General features: G+C 46.0%; 1 protein-coding gene across 8 annotated transcripts; it reads left to right on the top strand.

The window, feature by feature from the left end:
* The first annotated feature begins 71 nt into the window (after positions 1 to 71).
* impact (impact RWD domain protein) lies at positions 72 to 15481 on the top strand. Of its 8 annotated transcripts, none has more exons than XM_078107696.1 (11): positions 72 to 374; positions 903 to 1031; positions 1146 to 1198; positions 1322 to 1384; positions 1487 to 1572; positions 2624 to 2746; positions 4000 to 4094; positions 5144 to 5217; positions 5386 to 5476; positions 10105 to 10239; positions 14970 to 15481. In XM_078107696.1, exons 1-11 carry the CDS (start codon positions 201 to 203, stop codon positions 15027 to 15029), a joined length of 1083 nt encoding a protein of 360 aa, XP_077963822.1. In that variant the 5' UTR covers positions 72 to 200; the 3' UTR covers positions 15030 to 15481. The 8 variants fall into 8 exon arrangements, 6 of the variants coding, with proteins under 6 accessions (XP_077963822.1, XP_077963825.1, XP_077963824.1 ...); XM_078107699.1 differs by having other exon boundaries at positions 85 to 248; XR_013468528.1 differs by having other exon boundaries at positions 106 to 248; positions 2915 to 4094.
* The last annotated feature ends 4624 nt before the right edge of the window (positions 15482 to 20105 follow it).

Raw genomic sequence — 20105 nt, 5'->3', positions numbered from 1 at the left:
GCAAAGACGTGACTCGAGACGCTTCCGTCTTTGCTTCGCCTTTATTTATTTTGTCGAGGGGAACTCTTCGCCCCGGAAGCTCTTGACACTCGCTGACGTCACGCACGCGGGCTGGATGTCAACATGTGCTTTACGTGCCTTAGATTTCACGTTAACGGCGTATTCGCTCACTTGCTTCCTGGTTTCCAGTAGCTGAACACATGGCTGACGTCACACATCCGGGGGACGCAGCGGACCTCCAGGATCAAGTAAGACAGCCTCGCTGCCGGAAGTCTGCGTTAGTGTTAGTGCGGCCAGCACCGATACCTGTGGGCCAGGTGAGCAGGAGCTCCAGCAGCACGCGGTGCGGAAACGACATCTCACAGTGTCCCACGGTACCGGTACCGGTACCGGGAATGAATCCAGTCCAGTTACGCATCAGAAATAACAAGACACGCGCGCACACAACGCAGGTCCCCTGGTGTGTGACGTCATTAACGTAATGTGCACGTGATGTCTGGAGCTCAGCAGGTTCTTCACGGGTCACAAATCAGCACAGTGAAGAATGAAGATACGAGAAAACAACACGGTTACATGCACACGAACCCGTGTGTACTAGTGTGTTATTTGAAAAACACGGAGTGTTTTTAATTTCAATAAAGAAATGATGCGGGTAGGAGAAGCTCTGCTCCTGGAGGAGGAGATGCTATTCTAGAGGTCCAATGTCCGGATTCTCTAGAAACATCTTGACTGGTCTCGCTGACTGATGGAGGTCCATAGAGGATCAGGACTAAAGGAATACTGGGATCTGTTCTGATGTGTCGGCTTTAAATGAAACATTTCACAAGTTGGATATTTTCATCTCTGCACAAATGGTCTTCTCGGATGTCTTCGTGCTGATGGGTCTTTGTCCCCTGGTCCAGATCGAGGAGGTGGAGGCTCTGTCCTCCATCTACGGAGACGAGTGGTGCGTCATCGACGAGGCCTCCAGGATATTCTGCATCAGAATATCCGACGACCTGGAGGAGCCAAAAGTGACTGTGTGTTTACAGGTAGATGGAGAAACAATGACATACATATAATGACATATATCATTATAAATGTATCATTATAAATGTATTAGTCAAACGTTTCTTTCTTCAATCTCAATCTCCCCTTTTGATCAGATAATGCTCCCACCTGATTATCCGAGTGCCGCTCCGCCCATCTACCAGATCAAGTGAGTCTATTTGCCTTTCAAATTTAATCTGCGCACAGATGTGCTGAATCAAAGGGACTTTCCCCCTCGGGGGCCTCTCGCCCTCCCACTCGACCCCCCCACCTGTTTGCTCTCCTTCTGTAGTGCTGCGTGGCTGCGAGGCCTCGAGAGGACGGCGTTGGCGAGCGGCCTGGAGGACCTCTACGCGTGAGTTCTTTGTGACCTGATGATGCGCGTGGGGGGGGGGGGGGGGGGGGGTCCCTGTGTCTCTGGGATTCAACTCGCCCTCGTTCGTCTCCGTGTCTGCAGGGGGCACGCGGGGGAGAGCATCCTCCACCTGTGGGTGGAGAGGATTCGGGAGTTCCTCGTGGAGAAGTCCCGGCGCTCAGAGGCGGGTGAGGAGACGTCTCACGGCGGCCAGTAATGAGCTAGGCCCCGCCCACCTCATATGACAAAAATCTTATGACAAAAACACGAACAAAAATAACTCGCGAGTAAGAAGACGTTTGGGCTTTAAAAAATGACGTAATCAACTTTGCATCACGTCACTTTGAAATAACTCAACCAACCGGTGGGACACGATGTGATCACATGGCGTCATCGCGCTCCGGGAGCATTTTCTCTCAGCGCCTCCTTGAAGTTGTAGTTACCCGCCGCGTAAAGTGGGCGGAGCCAGGCGGCGAAGAAGGATGATGAGATAACATCCAAATTATTACATCCATCCATTGTAGCGAAATCGCGGGATAATCTAGTTCCATTAGCACAACGGCTATCTGAGGATCAGATGAGCACAAAAGGCCGCTGGGGGGGCGTGAAGGAAAAAGCCCCCCCCCCACCTCCGGCTCTGAGTGACAGCTTGGGATCCTGATCAATATCTATGTAATGGCTTCGGTTTTACCTTTTGGATTGTAAGAGGAGTAAAAGATTCCTAAATCAGATTCCTCCACAGGTGTCGCCATCAGCATTTTCTCCCCGGGGGGGAGGGGGGGGGGGGGGGGCGTGATCTGAGAAATTAATACATGAGATATCAACTTTCCTCGCCAGTATGGGGAGTCTTCTTGAACGATCGTCTGCCTCTCTGGGATCGATGAGGTAATATCACATTACATCACGTTTTATCCACAGCGACTGAGAATAAGCTTCAACCATAAGGAAACAGACACAAAACATCAAGAAACAACAAAGTGCAATTTCATCAAATAAGTCGATCTACAACTTTAGAAAAGAGCCATTATAAGTACAATTTAAGTGCTGCAATTTGTTTTAATTTAATTTAATTTCGACAGCTGACTACGGGAGGGGGTTGGGCTCCGTGTGGAATAAACGCCGCAGAAACAAAAGACAGAATTTGGATTTCAAACTAGTTCATATTTACTGACGTAAAATCATAGTGAGTCTTAAATGTGAAAGCTGTGAGTCCAGTAGTGACTCCTCTCGTTTCTTCAGAGGATCCTTCAGAGGAGAGGAACGTGACAGCTGAGGAGGAAGATGATGATGAAGAGGTACCGGATCTCAGGACTCTGAAGCTCAACACTGAACCGTCACATCTTTTCGTGGATCGTTCAAACGGTACCGCCCACTTCCTGAAACGCGCCTCGTTGTAACACGGATCCTCTGCTTTAAATCTTTGCTCTTTGGTATGTTTATTTAGTTTGTTATGTTCATTTTATATTCTATTTCCTGTGTATATATTGTGTGTTTTCTACTCTGTTATCCATCCATCCATGTATCTATCAGTCTATTTATCCCTCCATCCATCCATGTATCTATCCATCCATCCAACCATGTATCTATCAGTCTATTTATCCCTCCATCCATCCATGTCTCTATCAGTCTATTTATCCCTCCATCCATCCCTCCATCCATCCATGTATCTATCCATCCATCCAACCATGTATCTATCAGTCTATTTATCCCTCCATCCATCCATGTCTCTATCAGTCTATTTATCCCTCCATCCATCCCTCCATCCATCCATGTATCTATCCATCCATCCAACCATGTATCTATCAGTCTATTTATCCCTCCATCCATCCATGTCTCTATCAGTCTATTTATCCCTCCATCCATCCCTCCATCCATCCATGTATCTATCCATCCATCCAACCATGTATCTATCAGTCTATTTATCCCTCCATCCATCCATGTCTCTATCAGTCTATTTATCCCTCCATCCATCCCTCCATCCATCCATGTATCTATCCATCCATCCAACCATGTATCTATCAGTCTATTTATCCCTCCATCCATCCATGTCTCTATCAGTCTATTTATCCCTCCATCCATCCATGTATCTATCAGTCTATTTATCCCTCCATCCATCCATGTATCTATCAGTCTATTTATCCCTCCATCCATCCATGTATCTATCCATCCATCCAACCATGTATCTATCAGTCTATTTATCCCTCCATCTATCCATGTCTCTATCAGTCTATTTATCCCTCCATCCATCCATGTCTCTATCAGTCTATTTATCCCTCCCTCCATCCATCCATCCATCCATCCATGTATCTATCAGTCTATTTATCCCTCCATCCATCCATGTATCTATCAGTCTATTTATCCCTCCATCCATCCATGTATCTATCCATCCATCCAACCATGTATCTATCAGTCTATTTATCCCTCCATCCATCCATGTCTCTATCAGTCTATTTATCCCTCCTTTCATCCATCCATCCATTTATCTATCAGTCTATTTATCCCTCCATCCATCCATGTATCTATCAGTCTATTTATCCCTCCATCCATCCATGTATCTATCAGTCTATTTATCCCTCCATCCATCCATGTCTCTATCTATCCATCCATCCATGTAGATGAAGAGGTTCCTCCTATAAAACATGGAAGCACCATCACAGACCGACGCAGCACCTTCCAGCCTCATTTAGCCCCCGTGGTGACTCCCAAACAGGTAAACAACAATTACAACAACAACAACAACACACGACCTGTCGGACAGCGACGCCTCGTTGGAGAAATAAACGTGCTTATTAATAAAGTGGAACATCGACACGTCTCCTTCCTGCTGGATGATGTCGCTCCGAGGTTCTGGAGGAGAAACGCCCCCATTGGGCCTGAAAGCTTCCACCTGCTGAGGAGGGCTGTTTACTCCTAAACATTTACCCCCCGGGGAGCAGGTGCTTTGAGCGGCATTTACATATTCAAAGGGAGACGCTGTTATTAAGGAAAAAGAGGCCGAGGAGAGAAGAGATTCAAGTCTGGATCTCCAGTTGTTTGTTAATACGCAAACTGAGAGCTCAATATTCAAATATTATATCAGACGTACATTTTGTAAAAAAGAGTTAACAGAACTTGGTTTAATTAAGGTAAATGGAGGTCGATGCTGCTCAGTCTGCTTCAGAAGAAAGTCTCATTATTGCTTTGTGTGGACACAAGTTAAAATAACTTATTTCTTCCTAAGAATAAAGTCCAATAAATGTTCCGTAAAATTGAGTATTTTTATTCTATATATTATATTCTTTCTTGAACTATTTGTTGTGTATGTATATATATATATATGTATATATATATATATGTATATATATATGTATTTGTATATATATGTATTTGTATATATATGTATATATATATATTTGTATGTATATATATATATTTGTATGTATATATATATATATATTTGTGTATATATATATATATATATATATATTTGTATATATATATATATATTTGTATATATATTTGTATGTATATATATATATATATGTATATATATATATGTATATATATAAAAATGTGTGTATTAGTTTTATTATTGCATATGTATTAAAAGCTTAAATCAGTTTGATGGTGAAGATGCTGTGATGCCCTGAGAGCCCAAACCAGAAAGGTTCTGGTTCGTAGTGATGCAGTGATGTCGTAGTGATGCAGTGATGTCGTAGTGATGCAGTGATGTCGTAGTGATGCAGTGATGTCGTAGTGATGCAGTGATGTCATCTGCAGGTCAAACTGTTCCTGGGGAAGCTGCACGAGAACAAGAAGATCTCAGGGGCCACGCACAACATTTACGCTTACAGGTCAGTGACGTTCTATGAAGATCCCTCTCATTCGTTACAGCGTAATGAGGAGTGTGTGTGTGTGTGTGTGTGTGTGTGTGTGTGTGTGTGTGTGTAGTGTGTGTTTCTCATGGGGGTCACCACCACTGACATTTAAAGATGCGCCTGTTGGGATCTGTGTGTTTGAAGGATCTACTGTGAGGACAAGAACCAGTTCCTGCAGGACTGTGAGGACGACGGGGAGACAGCAGCGGGGGGGCGGCTGCTCCACCTACTGCAGGTTCTTATAGAGGATCAGGTCTACACTGAGACTGGTTCATGTATTAATCAGGACTCCACTGAGACTGGTTCACATAGAGGATCAGGACTACACTGAGACTGGTTCACATAGAGGATCAGGACTACACTGAGACTGGTTCACATAGAGGATCAGGACTACACTGAGACTGGTTCACATAATTTAAATTCAATTCAATTAATTTTATTTTGTCAAATCTCCCTCAGAGGCTTCATAGTGTTTACAGATGCGACATCATCTGTCCTGATACATCGAATTGAATAATGAACAGAAAATAGTGTTCTGAACTCATGGTAATTATTCATTTTACACCATGAAAATCATATTGTTTTAAGATATTAAATAAATGAATACAGCTTCATTAATTATGAAGATAACTGTTTCACCACTTCTAAGGCTGAGGCCTCCAAGACTTAATATGGAGACATTTTAAATATGAAAGATGACGGTCCAGGGAACATGAAGAGATGGTTTTAGGGCTTCAATGACTAATTATGAATTACTTTTCAAAAGGAACTTTCCTTTTTGCTTCATCTGTGAAACGTGGGCGAGTGAAAAAAAACATTGAACATTTTCCATATGACTCCTGCGCCCCTCTTTACCTCGCCATCCTGCCATCAGGGGTTGAGCCAGGATCGGCTCATACGTCTCCTTATCGTTTAAATATGGAATGTAGATAAATAAAGCTTTGGAAAAAAACATCAAAAGCTTTTATTAAAGACGGTTTCATTTCCCGTTGCAGGTAGAAATCACACACGTTACAGAACGTAACCCCCGGATGACCTGCCGCCGTAAACCTCCCACAATGCAATGCGGTAGTGCCACATCGCTGTCGATGCTTCGATGTAAACGTCAGGTGGAATTAACGGTCTATTATTCAGCCCACAAATCATCCTTCAGTCACACAGGGTTCGTTTGGGGTTGCCATGGCGACGCGTCTTCAACCGGCGAGGAGCCTCTCAGTGGGCGACTCACCGATTATGATGCCGTGTTTTTATAAACATTCAAGTACGCCGAACAAAGTGCACGCGTTGGGAACGAAGGCCAGAGATAAAAAAAAAAATGCTTCACCAGGTGACAAATCCCTGTTCTTTGTCTGTGGGATGCTTGTAGTTCTCATTCCAGCCACAGGAGGCAGAAGTGCTGAACTGCACCGGGTTCTAGAAGAACTAAAGAACTCACGAGTTTCATGTTCTCTGAACACCACGTGTTTATATCTGCATATATGTATATATATATATACACACATAAATACACATATGTATGTTGTGTCGTGTTTAATACTCAGAAAGTAAGAAACAGAGAAAAGTAACAAATACGACCAAACAATGGGACAGAGGAAGAAAGTGTCAGGAGTTGTGTTTAATGGTAACTAATGATTAATATCACTATGTTTGGATCATTTCGTCTCCCATGAAGTTGATGAGAGCAAGACGGCTCCTTATTTTCTTGAGAAAAACTCCTCTTCACATCATTTATTGGCTCGTGGATAACAGCACTCGTATTTACATAATGTGTAAACCCCCCCAGCCTCTCCACACAAATAGCCCAGCAAAGCAATTTCACAAAATCTCTCTCATTGCACATTTCAAAGAGGCACTTGTGCTGTCAGACGGTGCAACGATTCTCTCTACCACACACACACACACACACACGCACACACACAGACACACACACAGACACACACACACACACACACACAGACACACACACACACACACACACACCAATTGTCCAGGCGCTTTGTGTCTGCGACAGCGTCGAAGCTTCCCTCCCCAGCTGGAAGTAGCTCTGTCGTTCTCGTTAGCAGAAGGCGCTGAGTGGCGTCAACAGATGAGCTCCGGGACTCGAGTCACAGTTCGTACTCGCTGGCGAGATGATGGCGGCGCCGGTGTGACCGTGTCAGAGCGGCGAGTTACTGGGAATTAGTGCTTTGGCTACTTGGTGAATTTGGATAAATCCGGTTGGTTCTTCCTGGTGCCCCCCCCCCCCCCCCCCCATTTCCTTTTATTGACACATGTACAACATCATGGCACTGATGGAATAAATCGAGAGAGAAGTAGAGTCATTTCCTCATAGACGTCTATGGGAGCAGAGGAGTCGCCCCCTGCTGGTCACTACAGAGAAGTAGAGTCATTTCCTCATAGACGTCTATGGGAGCAGAGGAGTCGCCCCCTGCTGGTCACTACAGAGAAGTAGAGTCATTTCCTCATAGACGTCTATGGGAGCAGAGGAGTCGCCCCCTGCTGGTCACTACAGAGAAGTAGAGTCATTTCCTCATAGACGTCTATGGGAGCAGAGGAGTCGCCCCCTGCTGGTCACTACAGAGAAGTAGAGTCATTTCCTCATAGACGTCTATGGGAGCAGAGGAGTCGCCCCCTGCTGGTCACTACAGAGAAGTAGAGTCATTTCCTCATAGACGTCTATGGGAGCAGAGGAGTCGCCCCCTGCTGGTCACTACAGAGAAGTAGAGTCATTTCCTCATAGACGTCTATGGGAGCAGAGGAGTCGCCCCCTGCTGGTCACTACAGAGAAGTAGAGTCATTTCCTCATAGACGTCTATGGGAGCAGAGGAGTCGCCCCCTGCTGGTCACTACAGAGAAGTAGAGTCATTTCCTCATAGACGTCTATGGGAGCAGAGGAGTCGCCCCCTGCTGGTCACTACAGAGAAGTAGAGTCATTTCCTCATAGACGTCTATGGGAGCAGAGGAGTCGCCCCCTGCTGGTCACTACAGAGAAGTAGAGTCATTTCCTCATAGACGTCTATGGGAGCAGAGGAGTCGCCCCCTGCTGGTCACTCAAGAGAAGTAGGGTCATTTCCTCATAGACGTCTATGGGAGCAGAGGAGTCGCCCCCTGCTGGTCACTGCACAGAAGTAGGGTCATTTCCTCATAGACGTCTATGGGAGCAGAGGAGTCGCCCCCTGCTGGTCACTACAGAGAACGCAGCTTAAACACACGACGCTCTGGAGTCATTTTCTTAGAGACCACAGCGATGAAGCAGGTACTATTATGGCGGGAACCCTGGAAACCATCACCATACTCGCGGTCCACGTTCCGGAGTGAGAAGTGGCAGCTGGTTCACGCTTCCCGATGCTCCGGAAAGGTGCTGGACCTTCGCTGGACCTTCTTTACATCACCTCATGCCGTAATGTTCTCCTTCAGAAATCTCCTTCACATGTATTCCTTGACCTTGTGACCTTTCCATTGTGGTCAAGAAACCAGGTTTGGAAGAGAGAAGTGACAGTTTGTGTGCATATTTTGAACATCTGACTGGAGTTCACGCATGCTCCTCTTAGCCTGATGTGGACCTCTGTAGGTGGAGTGGCGGCTTGGGGCCGTCCTCCTCCTCCTTCAGGGCGCCGCACTGATTAATGTTCTCCTTGTGGAGCACATTTTACATGAAGAGCTCCCTCCTTCATCCATTCTTCTGTGACTTCACTGCTCCACCAGCCTTTCTTCCTGTTTCCTCTCACTGTGGAAGTGTATCGTAATGAATATTTTAAGGAACGGATCTGATTAATAGTGACGGCAGCCAGATGTGGACCTCTCCATCGACATGGCACGCCTCAGCATGAGGGGGGGGGGTTGCTTAGTTTTATTCAGAGTTTGAGCAGAAGATTAACGTGAATTTACTGTCAGCGCGTTCAGGCCACATTGTGAAAAGTAATCCTCACTATCTGGTCCACTGTTGGAGGTTAAGTGTTCTATATTCACGTTATATTCTCAGACCTTTGTGACGGGAGCTCGAGCGCCGAGACTCCTTCTGACCTCGCTCTGTTGACCTCGGTTAACGCTCTCCTCGGTGAAGCGGACCCGTCACCGATAGCTCTCTGACGGATCTTATTTGACTAACAAGGCCCTCAGCTTTAAGGACAGGAGGCCTCCTGATTCAACCCCCGTTTCTGTATAATACTTCTTTTCTTATTAAAGGTGACGATTATTCTTGCGTTATCTTTCTGATTCTGGGGCTTGTTTTGTTGTTGTGTCCTCTGGTGTTTCAGAGATCGAAGCAGCTTAGTATAAACTAAGCTGCGTGGTGTGAATGACGGGTTTCAAAATGTTCCTTCTGATTCATTCAAAGTCAAATAACAACCCAAATCTAACTAAGCATTGAGGTTAGCGGCTCCTGCTGTCTGCAAGGTAAAAATACTGATTTTATCAATGGAGTCTGGTGCAATTACAGCTTAGGAAGCGAAGAAGTGAAAATATTCTCAATGCATTGTTCACCTCTCTTCTTTTAGCTTCTAACATCTGTGCACAGCAGAACATCACTTTGCTCTGGTTCTCTAAACATCTAGTGTGGTAGAACCTGATCCTCGTACAAACACACTATAAGCATCTGAAGTGTTTAATACAAACCTAATGATGAGAGCAGCTTTAATCACAGATAAATCTCATGGATGATGAATCAGACCTTCGTGCTGCTGAACACCGCTCGGCCACAAAGCGACACTCGGAGATGAAAGTGAAGCCTCATTTTCTCCTCCGACTGTGTGGAGGATCAAAGTGACCACGAAAGGGGAAATAACCTCGAGCAGTTTCATCACCCGAGCCAGGGATGAGGGGGCGTGGTCTGGCGTGCTGAACGTGTCCGTGTCTCCCCCACAGATCCTGGATGTGCGGAACGTGGCGGTGGTCGTGTCGCGGTGGTACGGAGGCGTCCTGTTGGGTCCGGACCGCTTCAAGCACATCAACAACTGTGCCAGGAGCCTCCTGGTGGAGGAGGGGTACGCCGCCGCCTCGGTGAGGGACGCCCGCCGACACACGAGTACTTCTCTGCTGATGGGAACCTCTGGCAGCTCGTTCCGTCCTGTTTGATAGTGACGATCCAAAAGAAACGGGCCGACGAGCCGTCTGTCCAGCCAGGAATCAAACCCGAGACGCCTTAGTGAGGTTTAAGTGACGAGACGTCTAAGTGAGGTTTAAGTGACGAGACGTCTAGGTGAGGTTTAAGTGACGAGACGTCTAGGTGAGGTTTAAGTGACGAGACGTCTAGGTGAGGTTTAAGTGACGAGACGTCTAGGTGAGGTTTAAGTGACGAGACGTCTAAGTGAGGTTTAAGTGACGAGACGTCTAAGTGAGGTTTAAGTGACAAGACGTCTTAGTGAGGTTTAAGCGACAAGACGTCTTAGTGAGGTTTAAGCGACGAGACGTCTTAGTGAGGTTTAAGCGACGAGACGTCTAAGTGAGGTTTAAGCGACGAGACGTCTAAGTGAGGTTTAAGCGACGAGACGTCTAAGTGAGGTTTAAGCGACGAGACGTCTAAGTGAGGTTTAAGCGACGAGACGTCTAAGTGAGGTTTAAGCGACGAGACGTCTAAGTGAGGTTTAAGTGACGAGACGTCTAAGTGAGGTTTAAGTGACGAGACGTCTTAGTGAGGTTTAAGTGACGAGACGTCTAAGTGAGGTTTAAGTGACGAGAGGTTTAAGTGACGAGACGCCTAAGTGAGGTTTAAGTGACGAGAGGTTTAAGTGACGAGACGCCTAAGTGAGGTTTAAGTGACGAGAGGTTTAAGTGACAAGACGTCTTAGTGAGGTTTAAGTGACGAGACGTCTTAGTGAGGTTTAAGTGACGAGACGTCTTAGTGAGGTTTAAGTGACGAGACTCCTAAGTGAGGTTTAAGTGACGAGACGTCTAAGTGAGGTTTAAGCGACGAGACGTCTAAGTGAGGTTTAAGCGACGAGACGTCTAAGTGAGGTTTAAGTGACGAGACGTCTTAGTGAGGTTTAAGTGACGAGACGTCTAAGTGAGTTTTAAGTGATGAGACGTCTTTGTGAGGTTTAAGTGATGAGACGTCTTTGTGAGGTTTAAGTGACGAGACGTCTAAGTGAGGTTTAAGTGACGAGACGTCTTAGTGAGGTTTAAGTGATGAGACGTCTTTGTGAGGTTTAAGTGATGAGACGTCTTTGTGAGGTTTAAGTGACGAGACGTCTTAGTGAGGTTTAAGTGACGAGACGTCTTAGTGAGGTTTAAGTGACGAGACGTCTAAGTGAGTTTTAAGTGATGAGACGTCTTAGTGAGGTTTAAGTGACGAGACGTCTTAGTGAGGTTTAAGCGCGCTGATTGGTTTTCACTCCTTTCTGACAACCAGTCAGGAGCCTGAAGGTCAGAATAGAGGCGGCGCTCAGACGGCGTGTAGTTCTGCGTCATAGTGACATGTATTCGTTATTAAGCCGTAGCGTGTCTGCTTGCACAGCAGCTGCTGCGTTAGGAACACGGCTTCATTTGAAGTGCCTGGTGGCCACATGTTGCAGATCAAACACCCTCTCAGCGGCCTGAAGTTAGGTCCGATCCGCTTTGAAGTCTTCTTTGTGTTCTTATTCTACCGGATAACGCGATCGACCTTTTGAGCCGATGGCTCCGGTAGATTAAAGGTACCTGAAAACCTGCTCTTAAAACGAACCGGACTTCAAAAGCCCATCAGGTCTGTAGGAATCAGAACATGGTTTTCCTCTCAAAGGCTGCATCCCCCCCCTGGACCTCTGTGACAGCTGATTACCGGAGAGCAGATCAACTCCTCTGCAGAACCGCCCGCTTCCACTTCCCGAAGTGGTTTTAAAAACCTGTTTACGATTGATTCTGAAACGAACCGCTTGGTTTTTGCTGCCCGACGCCCGTCTGAAGCTTCTTGATTGACAGGTCAGAAAAGCAAAGCAATCATTGCGTCCCGATAAGTGTCTCCTGCAGATGTGATTTTTCTTCAGCTGCACGTTTAAGTTAAACGTCAAGTTGGGATGAAATGGCCCAATGAGGGGTTTGTTACAGGTTTGAATGCTGCAGGATGGAGCTCAGTAACACTTTCAATGCAGGCAATTCTGCTAAATGAATTTCTGAGCCTAATAAAATCTACAATCTACATTTAATGACCAGTGTGTAGAATGAATGGGGACGTGACTACAGAAACGCAATGTGACATCCCACACTGTGTTTTCCATCATCACGCTGAACCTGAAGGTTGCCAACCTGGTGGGGGCACAATGACACACAATGAATGCACATCAATGGTGATGCTGTGTTATGCTCGTATTATTATCGCTATCTTGATGCATTGGTATTTCCTTCATGACCCTTTAAGGCAAATAACTCTTTGAGTTTGAGTAAAGTTGGACAGACTCTCGGCAGGAAAACATTTAGGTTTCATAATTCCAGATATGATGTTGATGGAAATCAGAAAGTTGTTTGAGTAACGATTAAAACCCCTTGAGTCCGTTCCGGGTGCCAGACAAATATTGCCGGAAGGAAGGAGTGACTATTTTGGTTGAAGTCAAATTAAATCTCTGAACACATTTACACCTCATAGCTCTCCTTCCCGTGATGGAAGCACGTCCTGTGTGTCCTCCCCGTGATGGAAGCACGTCCTGTGTGTCGTCCCCGTGATGGAAGCACGTCCTGTGTGTCGTCCCCGTGATGGAAACACTTCCTGTGTGTCGTCCTCGTGATGGAAGCACTTCCTGTGTATAGTCCCCGTGATGGAAGCATTTCCTGTGTGTCGTCCCCGTGATGGAATCACTTCCTGTGTGTCGTCCGGTAATGGAAGCACTTCCTGTGTGTCGTCCTTGTGATGGAAGCACTTCCTGTGTATAGTCCCCGTGATGGAAGCATTTCCTGTGTGTCGTCCCCGTGATGGAATCACTTCCTGTGTGTCGTCCGGTAATGGAAGCACTTCCTGTGTATTGTCCCCGTGATGGAAGCACTTCCTGTGTGTCGTCCGGTAATGGAAGCACTTCCTGTGTATCGTCCCCGTGATGGAAGCACTTCCTGTGTGTCGTCCCCCTTATGGAAACACTTCCTGTGTATCGTCCCCGTGATGGAAGCACTTCCTGTGTATCGTCCCCGTGATGGAAGCACTTCCTGTGTGTCGTCCCCGTGATGGAAGCACTTCCTGTGTGTCGTCCCCGTGATGGAAGCACTTTCTGTGTGTCGCCCCGTAATGGAAGCACTTCCTGTGTATCGTCCCCATGATGGAAGCACTTCCTGTGTATCGTCCCCCTTATGGAAACACTTCCTGTGTATCGTCCCCCTTATGGAAGCACTTCCTGTGTATCGTCCCCGTGATGGAAGCACTTCCTGTGTGTCGTCCCCGTGATGGAAGCACTTTCTGTGTGTCGCCCCGTAATGGAAGCACTTCCTGTGTATCGTCCCCATGATGGAAGCACTTCCTGTGTATCGTCCCCCTTATGGAAACACTTCCTGTGTATCGTCCCCCTTATGGAAGAACTTCCTGTGTATCGTCCCCCTAATGGAAGCACTTCCCGTGTGTCCTCCCCGTGATGGAAGCACTTCCTGTGTTTCGTCCTCGTGATGGAAGCACTTCCTGTGTGTCGTCCTCGTGATGGAAGCACTTCCTGTGTGTCGTCCTCGTGATGGAAGCACTTCCTGTGTGTCGTCCCCGTGATGGAATCACTTCCTGTGTATCGTCCCCGTGATGGAAGCACTTCCTGTGTGTCGTCCCCGTGATGGAAGCACTTCCTGTGTGTCGTCCCCGTGATGGAAGCACTTTCTGTGTGTCGCCCCGTAATGGAAGCACTTCCTGTGTATCGTCCCCATGATGGAAGCACTTCCTGTGTATCGTCCCCCTTATGGAAACACTTCCTGTGTATCGTCCCCCTTATGAAAGCACTTCCTGTGTATCGTCCCCGTGATGGAAGCACTTCTTGTGTGTCGTCCCCGTGATGGAAGCACTTTCTGTGTGTCGCCCCGTAATGGAAGCACTTCCTGTGTATCGTCCCCATGATGGAAGCACTTCCTGTGTATCGTCCCCCTTATGGAAACACTTCCTGTGTATCGTCCCCCTTATGGAAGCACTTCCTGTGTATCGTCCCCGTGATGGAAGCACTTCCTGTGTGTCGTCCTCGTGATGGAAGCACTTCCTGTGTGTCGTCCCCGTGATGGAAGCACTTCCTGTGTGTCGTCCTCGTGATGGAAGCACTTCCTGTGTGTCGTCCCCGTGATGGAATCACTTCCTGTGTGTCGTCCGGTAATGGAAGCACTTCCTGTGTATTGTCCCCGTGATGGAAGCACTTCCTGTGTGTCGTCCCCGTGATGGAAGCACTTCCTGTGTACCGGTGATGGCATCTCGAGGGTTGTGGAGAGTTTATTTAAGAAGGAGCAGCGCGCATATTCATGTTTTTAGAAATGGAAACGTCGTTAAGTTTTGCTTTTCGCCTGAAAGGGGAGGGTTGGGGGGGGGGGTATTACAGTAGGATGCTCTAGAGTAGAGTACTTAAGAACGCCATGTTTGGATTGATGTAATTATTTGAATGCATTAAACCAGTCGGGGAATGCCAATCAGTGCATAGTAATTTCACATTTCACATTTTGGTAAGCCAGGCGAGCACAGCAGGGGGGCGGGCGGGCATTGAGTCATGAGCTTTAAAACAGCACTTAAATATTAAAACAGCGTTTGGCAGTGTTAAGTGCACTGCTAATGTAAGATAATTATCATTCTCTTACACTCTGATCTCGTTTCTCAGGATGAAGCCGCCAAATCAGGAGCGAAGACCAAGAGGCCAAAAAGCAAGAAGACAAAGTAAAAAAACGCATACTTGGTTTTGTTAAGAGGATCTTTTTTTAGTGGATTCAGATGAGTCTTAATCGAGACAACGAGGGATTGATTGCATCTTTTAATGAACGTGGTTTGTGTGAGAACACATGAAACACGTCGGCTTTTACGCATCCTAATGAGCGCTGTCTGTAAGAGGCGACTGAACGTGAGAGAAAGGCCTCCTCTCCGACATCAGAGATTCAAATACACATCTCTTTATGCTCATGTTGTGTCTCTTTTTAGTCCTTTTATGTTTGAATTCTTTTTCGTTAGTTATCATATTCACGCCGCAAAAGTCATGAGAGTTGTCATGAAGACGACCCTGCTGAACCAAACCTGTGAGTCTCATGAACGTAGCTTAATCTCTGCAATTTAAATTGTGTCGAAGGATCCCAATGTCTTTTTATTGACAAATATGTCTCTATTAAAATGTCCAACAGACTTGTCTTTCTGCTGATTGCTTAGCTGGACTTGTGTAAGATGATTGTGTAATGTAATAGGTTGCAAATAGATGACTAGTTCAACTTTATATTCATAATTGCACACAAGGATTTTTGTTCCCCTTTATGAGAAAAGCACATAATAGTGAAATGCTTTGATGAAGAATTTTGTTCTGGAGAAGCGGCTCTTGTCAGCCTTTAATTTAAAATATGAAATGTGTGAGAACTCGTGAGTGTGGATTCAGACGCGGAAGATGTGAAACAGATTCATTCTCAACTCATTCAGCGTGACCATGAAAACACGACCAGACGTCACTGCGCAACTCAACGTACCCCCCGTTTCCCACAATGCACCATGCAGGGGGTCACCTGATGGGAGGAGGGACGCGGGGGGCATGTGGACTGTTGGGGGGAGACATCCGGGACTCGGGTTGGTTTGGAATGTAATAAAACAATCAGCGCTGATGAATGAATGAAGCAGATCTGGAGTCTGTTTCAGCACGTTTAGACTTTTAATACTTTGAGCTTTTCACCGAGTAGATTTAAATACGGTTTATCCCCCCGGATGATGTACAGCACATATCAATAAAACAATGGCAAATGAAACAATGATTTTCATTATGATTGATGTATTATTACAGGACAGGAACTACATCCTACCTCTACACCTGCATGGGGCATTCTACCAAATTCATTCAAAGTGCTGTCCCCCAACAAGAAGAACTATTTAACAAAACAATGTATTCAGACATATTAACTGAGAATATTTATGGTCTATTTAAAGCCAACACATTCAATTGGATAGTGATAAGCTTTCATTGATATAGTAGCTGTCCACAATCCCGACATCTAAATTTCAATTTCTGTAAATAACACTTACAACTATTTGTTGGTGTCATTTCAAGATCTGTACGATTAAGTTCAAACAGAAGTTTAGATTTAGATTGAGTTGGGGTTTAATTTAAAAATGTAAAAACTATACGTAAAAAATGCTGTCCCCAGTTTTCATGTCACTAGCGAAACAGCTCTTGCCGGGCCGGACCTTTAGCCACACGCCTGCATGTTCGACCAGGCAGCGACACTCTGCCTTTACCTCACGGCTCAGTCTGTAGCTACATCCTATACTTCTGATATAAATGTGTTCCAAACCACCGAACACATATTCGGTTTATTCTCATTATTTATTCTCACATTATTCTCTTCAACGACGTAAACTCTTTCATGCAAAGTATTGTGTTTTTATCTTCAAAGATGTGCATGCTAGCAACCTGCTAACTAGCATACTTCAGTTATGCTCAAAGTTTTGTCACTACTGGTGTGTATGATCACATATTCTGTTATTGTTGGATTGTTAGCTCCGCCAGGGTGAACGTGACAGGGTGAACGTGACAGGGTGAACGAGACAGAGTGAACGTGACAGAGTGAACGTGACAGGGTGAACGTGACAGGGTGAGCGTGACAGGGTGAACGTGACAGGGTGAACGTGACAGAGTGAACGTGACAGGGTGAACGTGACAGGGTGAACGTGACAGAGTAAACGTGACAGGGTGAACGTGACAGGGTGAACGTGACAGGGTGAACGTGACAGGGTAAACGTGACAGGGTGAACGTGACAGAGTGAACGTGACAGGGTGAACGTGACAGGGTGAACGTGACAGAGTGAACGTGACAGAGTGAACGTGTCAGGGTGTACGTGACAGAGTGAACGTGACAGGGTAAACGTGACAGGGTGAACGTGACAGAGTGAACGTGACAGGGTAAACGTGACAGGGTGAACGTGACAGGGTGAACGTGACAGAGTGAACGTGACAGGGTAAACGTGACAGGGTGAACGTGACAGGGTGAACGTGACAGGGTGAACGTGACAGAGTGAACGTGACAGGGTGAACTTGACAGAGTGAACGTGACAGGGTGAACGTGACAGAGTGAACGTCACAGGGTGAACGTGACAGGGTGAACGTGACAGAGTGAGCGTGACAGAGTGAACGTCACAGAGTGAGCGTGACAGGGTGAACGTGACAGGGTGAACGTGACAGAGTGAGCGTGACAGAGTGAACGTCACAGAGTGAGCGTGACAGGGTGAACGTGACAGGGTGAACGTGACAGAGTGAGCGTGACAGAGTGAACGTCACAGAGTGAGCGTGACAGGGTGAACGTGACAGGGTGAACGTGACAGAGTGAACGTGACAGAGTGAACGTGACAGGGTGAACGTGACAGAGTGAACGTGACAGAGTGAGCGTGACAGAGTGAACGTCACAGAGTGAGCGTGACAGGGTGAACGTGACAGGGTGAACGTGACAGAGTGAGCGTGACAGAGTGAACGTCACAGAGTGAGCGTGACAGGGTGAACGTGACAGGGTGAACGTGACAGAGTGAGCGTGACAGAGTGAACGTCACAGAGTGAGCGTGACAGGGTGAACGTGACAGGGTGAACGTGACAGAGTGAGCGTGACAGAGTGAACGTCACAGAGTGAGCGTGACAGGGTGAACGTGACAGGGTGAACGTGACAGAGTGAGCGTGACAGAGTGAACGTCACAGAGTGAGCGTGACAGGGTGAACGTGACAGGGTGGAGGAGGCATGTACTGAGATAATTGGATGGTGTCATTAAAGAACAAAGTAAAGCACAATTAAAGACAAGTGGAAATGTCTCATGGAGTATTTGAACGCGTCAAAACAAACTGAACACACCAACCAAGGGGACCTCACCTTGACAGGCAAACGGGTCCCTACAGCCTGGAATCATTGAAGAAGAAGGTTATTTCTACATCTTTTATTTTTTCCATGATATTTCTCTCTCTCCATTATTTCTTACTTGCCCATCTTCTTGTTTCCATTCCCTTTGAATCAAACTTCAAATACAAGCAATACTTATTATATCTTGCCCAAGTTGTCTTACTTTACCCGTTGTCCGTCTGCAGGTGCCCTTGAGGTCAAAGTCATGCACATCATTGGGCGAAACCGCTTTGATTGGCCACGACTAGGGGACAAGATCTGGTACACCGTGGACAAGGTCTTCACCTTGATCTCTCCACCGGCAAACGTCACACAGAACCTTGTTCAGATCAGCCCAAGAGTGTGAAAAACTACATTTATGAATGGATTTGTGATGGTGTCTGACACTCCCTTGAATATATATATATATATATATATATACCAAGACCTCAGGCCGTCCCACTTATGAACAATTGAACCCACAGCACCTGCATTTGCAATTGACCTAAACTCACTGCTATGTTCTTGTATGTACATAATTAGGTAATATACATCTTCAGATGTACGCATAGCTTTACCTGCATTTATTCATCTTGTTCTTGTTTATTTGTATAAATAAACACGGACAGTATGTGGACAGTGAAGTGCAGCACAATAAAGCTGATTGTGATTGGTAATGACTTACATCAAATCTTTGTTTATTTTGGTAATAAGGATTCTAATGATGACGTCAACAGGCCTGTAGAAGCCATTCCACTACATTTGTATCGTGCACAATGAAACTGCCTTTTCTGTTGATTTGATTGATTTGTGATGATGTAATGATGACGTCAGGGGGCGTCGGCTATTTAAATGTCACCTGAGTAAGGCCAGGTGTGTTTTTCTATTTCGAGAGCGGAAGGAGATATTATTTTTGACCGCATTACGCATTACGCATTACGCATTACGCATTAGGCATTAGGCATTGAATTCTCATTTATTTTGATTGTGATTTAGGTTGTTTTTGCCGAACAATAAATAAAGAATTTTGAAGTGACAATACGAGCAAATGCGCGTTGATTTTACCGACCGCTCCTACAACAAGTCAAAAATAGGCCCTCTATCTAAAACGCGAGGAAGGAACGCCAGGCCAGGTGGAAGTGAGCGAAGCTGTCCCGGAGTCACGTCGTCTTGGATTGATCTGGACTGCGGCCAGAATCCGATCTCACCGGTACCGTGAGTAAACGAGCGTATGCGCTGTTTTCCGAACCTGGTTACGATCAAACATTAAAACCGACAGAAGGAACCAAAGGAAACGTTCGATAACAACAAATAAATCCATAAAATGCCTATACATTACGAGATCACTTAAAGACACCGCGGATCAAACAAAGCACGGCCGCGCGCACGAAAAGGTAAAATTAAATAAAGACGTAACTGAAACACTAATAAATATTGACAGCTGACGCTGAAAACTGAAATAATGGCAGAAGGAACTGAACGGGGAGTCACGGGAGCCGGTATGAGTGAGACGGATACGGCGCAACAAAATAAAGCGTTTAAATCATTGAGCGCCACACGCAGAGGAAAACTCTCCCACTGTACTCGGAAAATGAATGAAATAAAGTTAATGATGAAAGAAGGTGCCGATGTTCATAATGTTAATGAAAGTGCAAATGAATTTATGAGACTGCTGGAGGAATTTAAATTCATTTGCACTTTCATTAACATTATGAACATCGGCACCTTCTTTCATTTTACCTTTTCGTGCGCGCGGCCGTGCTTTGTTTGATCCGCGGTGTCTTTAAGTGATCTCGTAATGTATAGGCATTTTATGGATTTATTTGTTGTTACCGACCGCTCCTACAACAAGTCAAAAATGAGTAAGGCTGAGTAAGGCCAGGTGTGTTTTTCTATTTCGAGAGCGGAAG

This window comes from Gasterosteus aculeatus, chromosome 8 (assembly GCF_964276395.1).
Source record: "Gasterosteus aculeatus chromosome 8, fGasAcu3.hap1.1, whole genome shotgun sequence".
Classification (NCBI taxonomy): Eukaryota; Metazoa; Chordata; class Actinopteri; order Perciformes; family Gasterosteidae; genus Gasterosteus; species Gasterosteus aculeatus.
This window is presented reverse-complemented; position numbering and strand designations above follow the sequence as displayed.

Excerpts from the sequence above, each read along its gene's own strand:
- impact (XM_078107695.1), top strand. The coding sequence starts at position 201 with ATGGCTGACGTCACACATCCGGGGGACGCAGCGGACCTCCAGGATCAA. Across the intron at positions 1,199-1,321 it reads CCGCCCATCTACCAGATCAA|TGCTGCGTGGCTGCGAGGCC; the intron begins GTGAGTCTATTT and ends CTCCTTCTGTAG. Across the intron at positions 5,218-5,385 it reads CACAACATTTACGCTTACAG|GATCTACTGTGAGGACAAGA; the intron begins GTCAGTGACGTT and ends GTGTGTTTGAAG.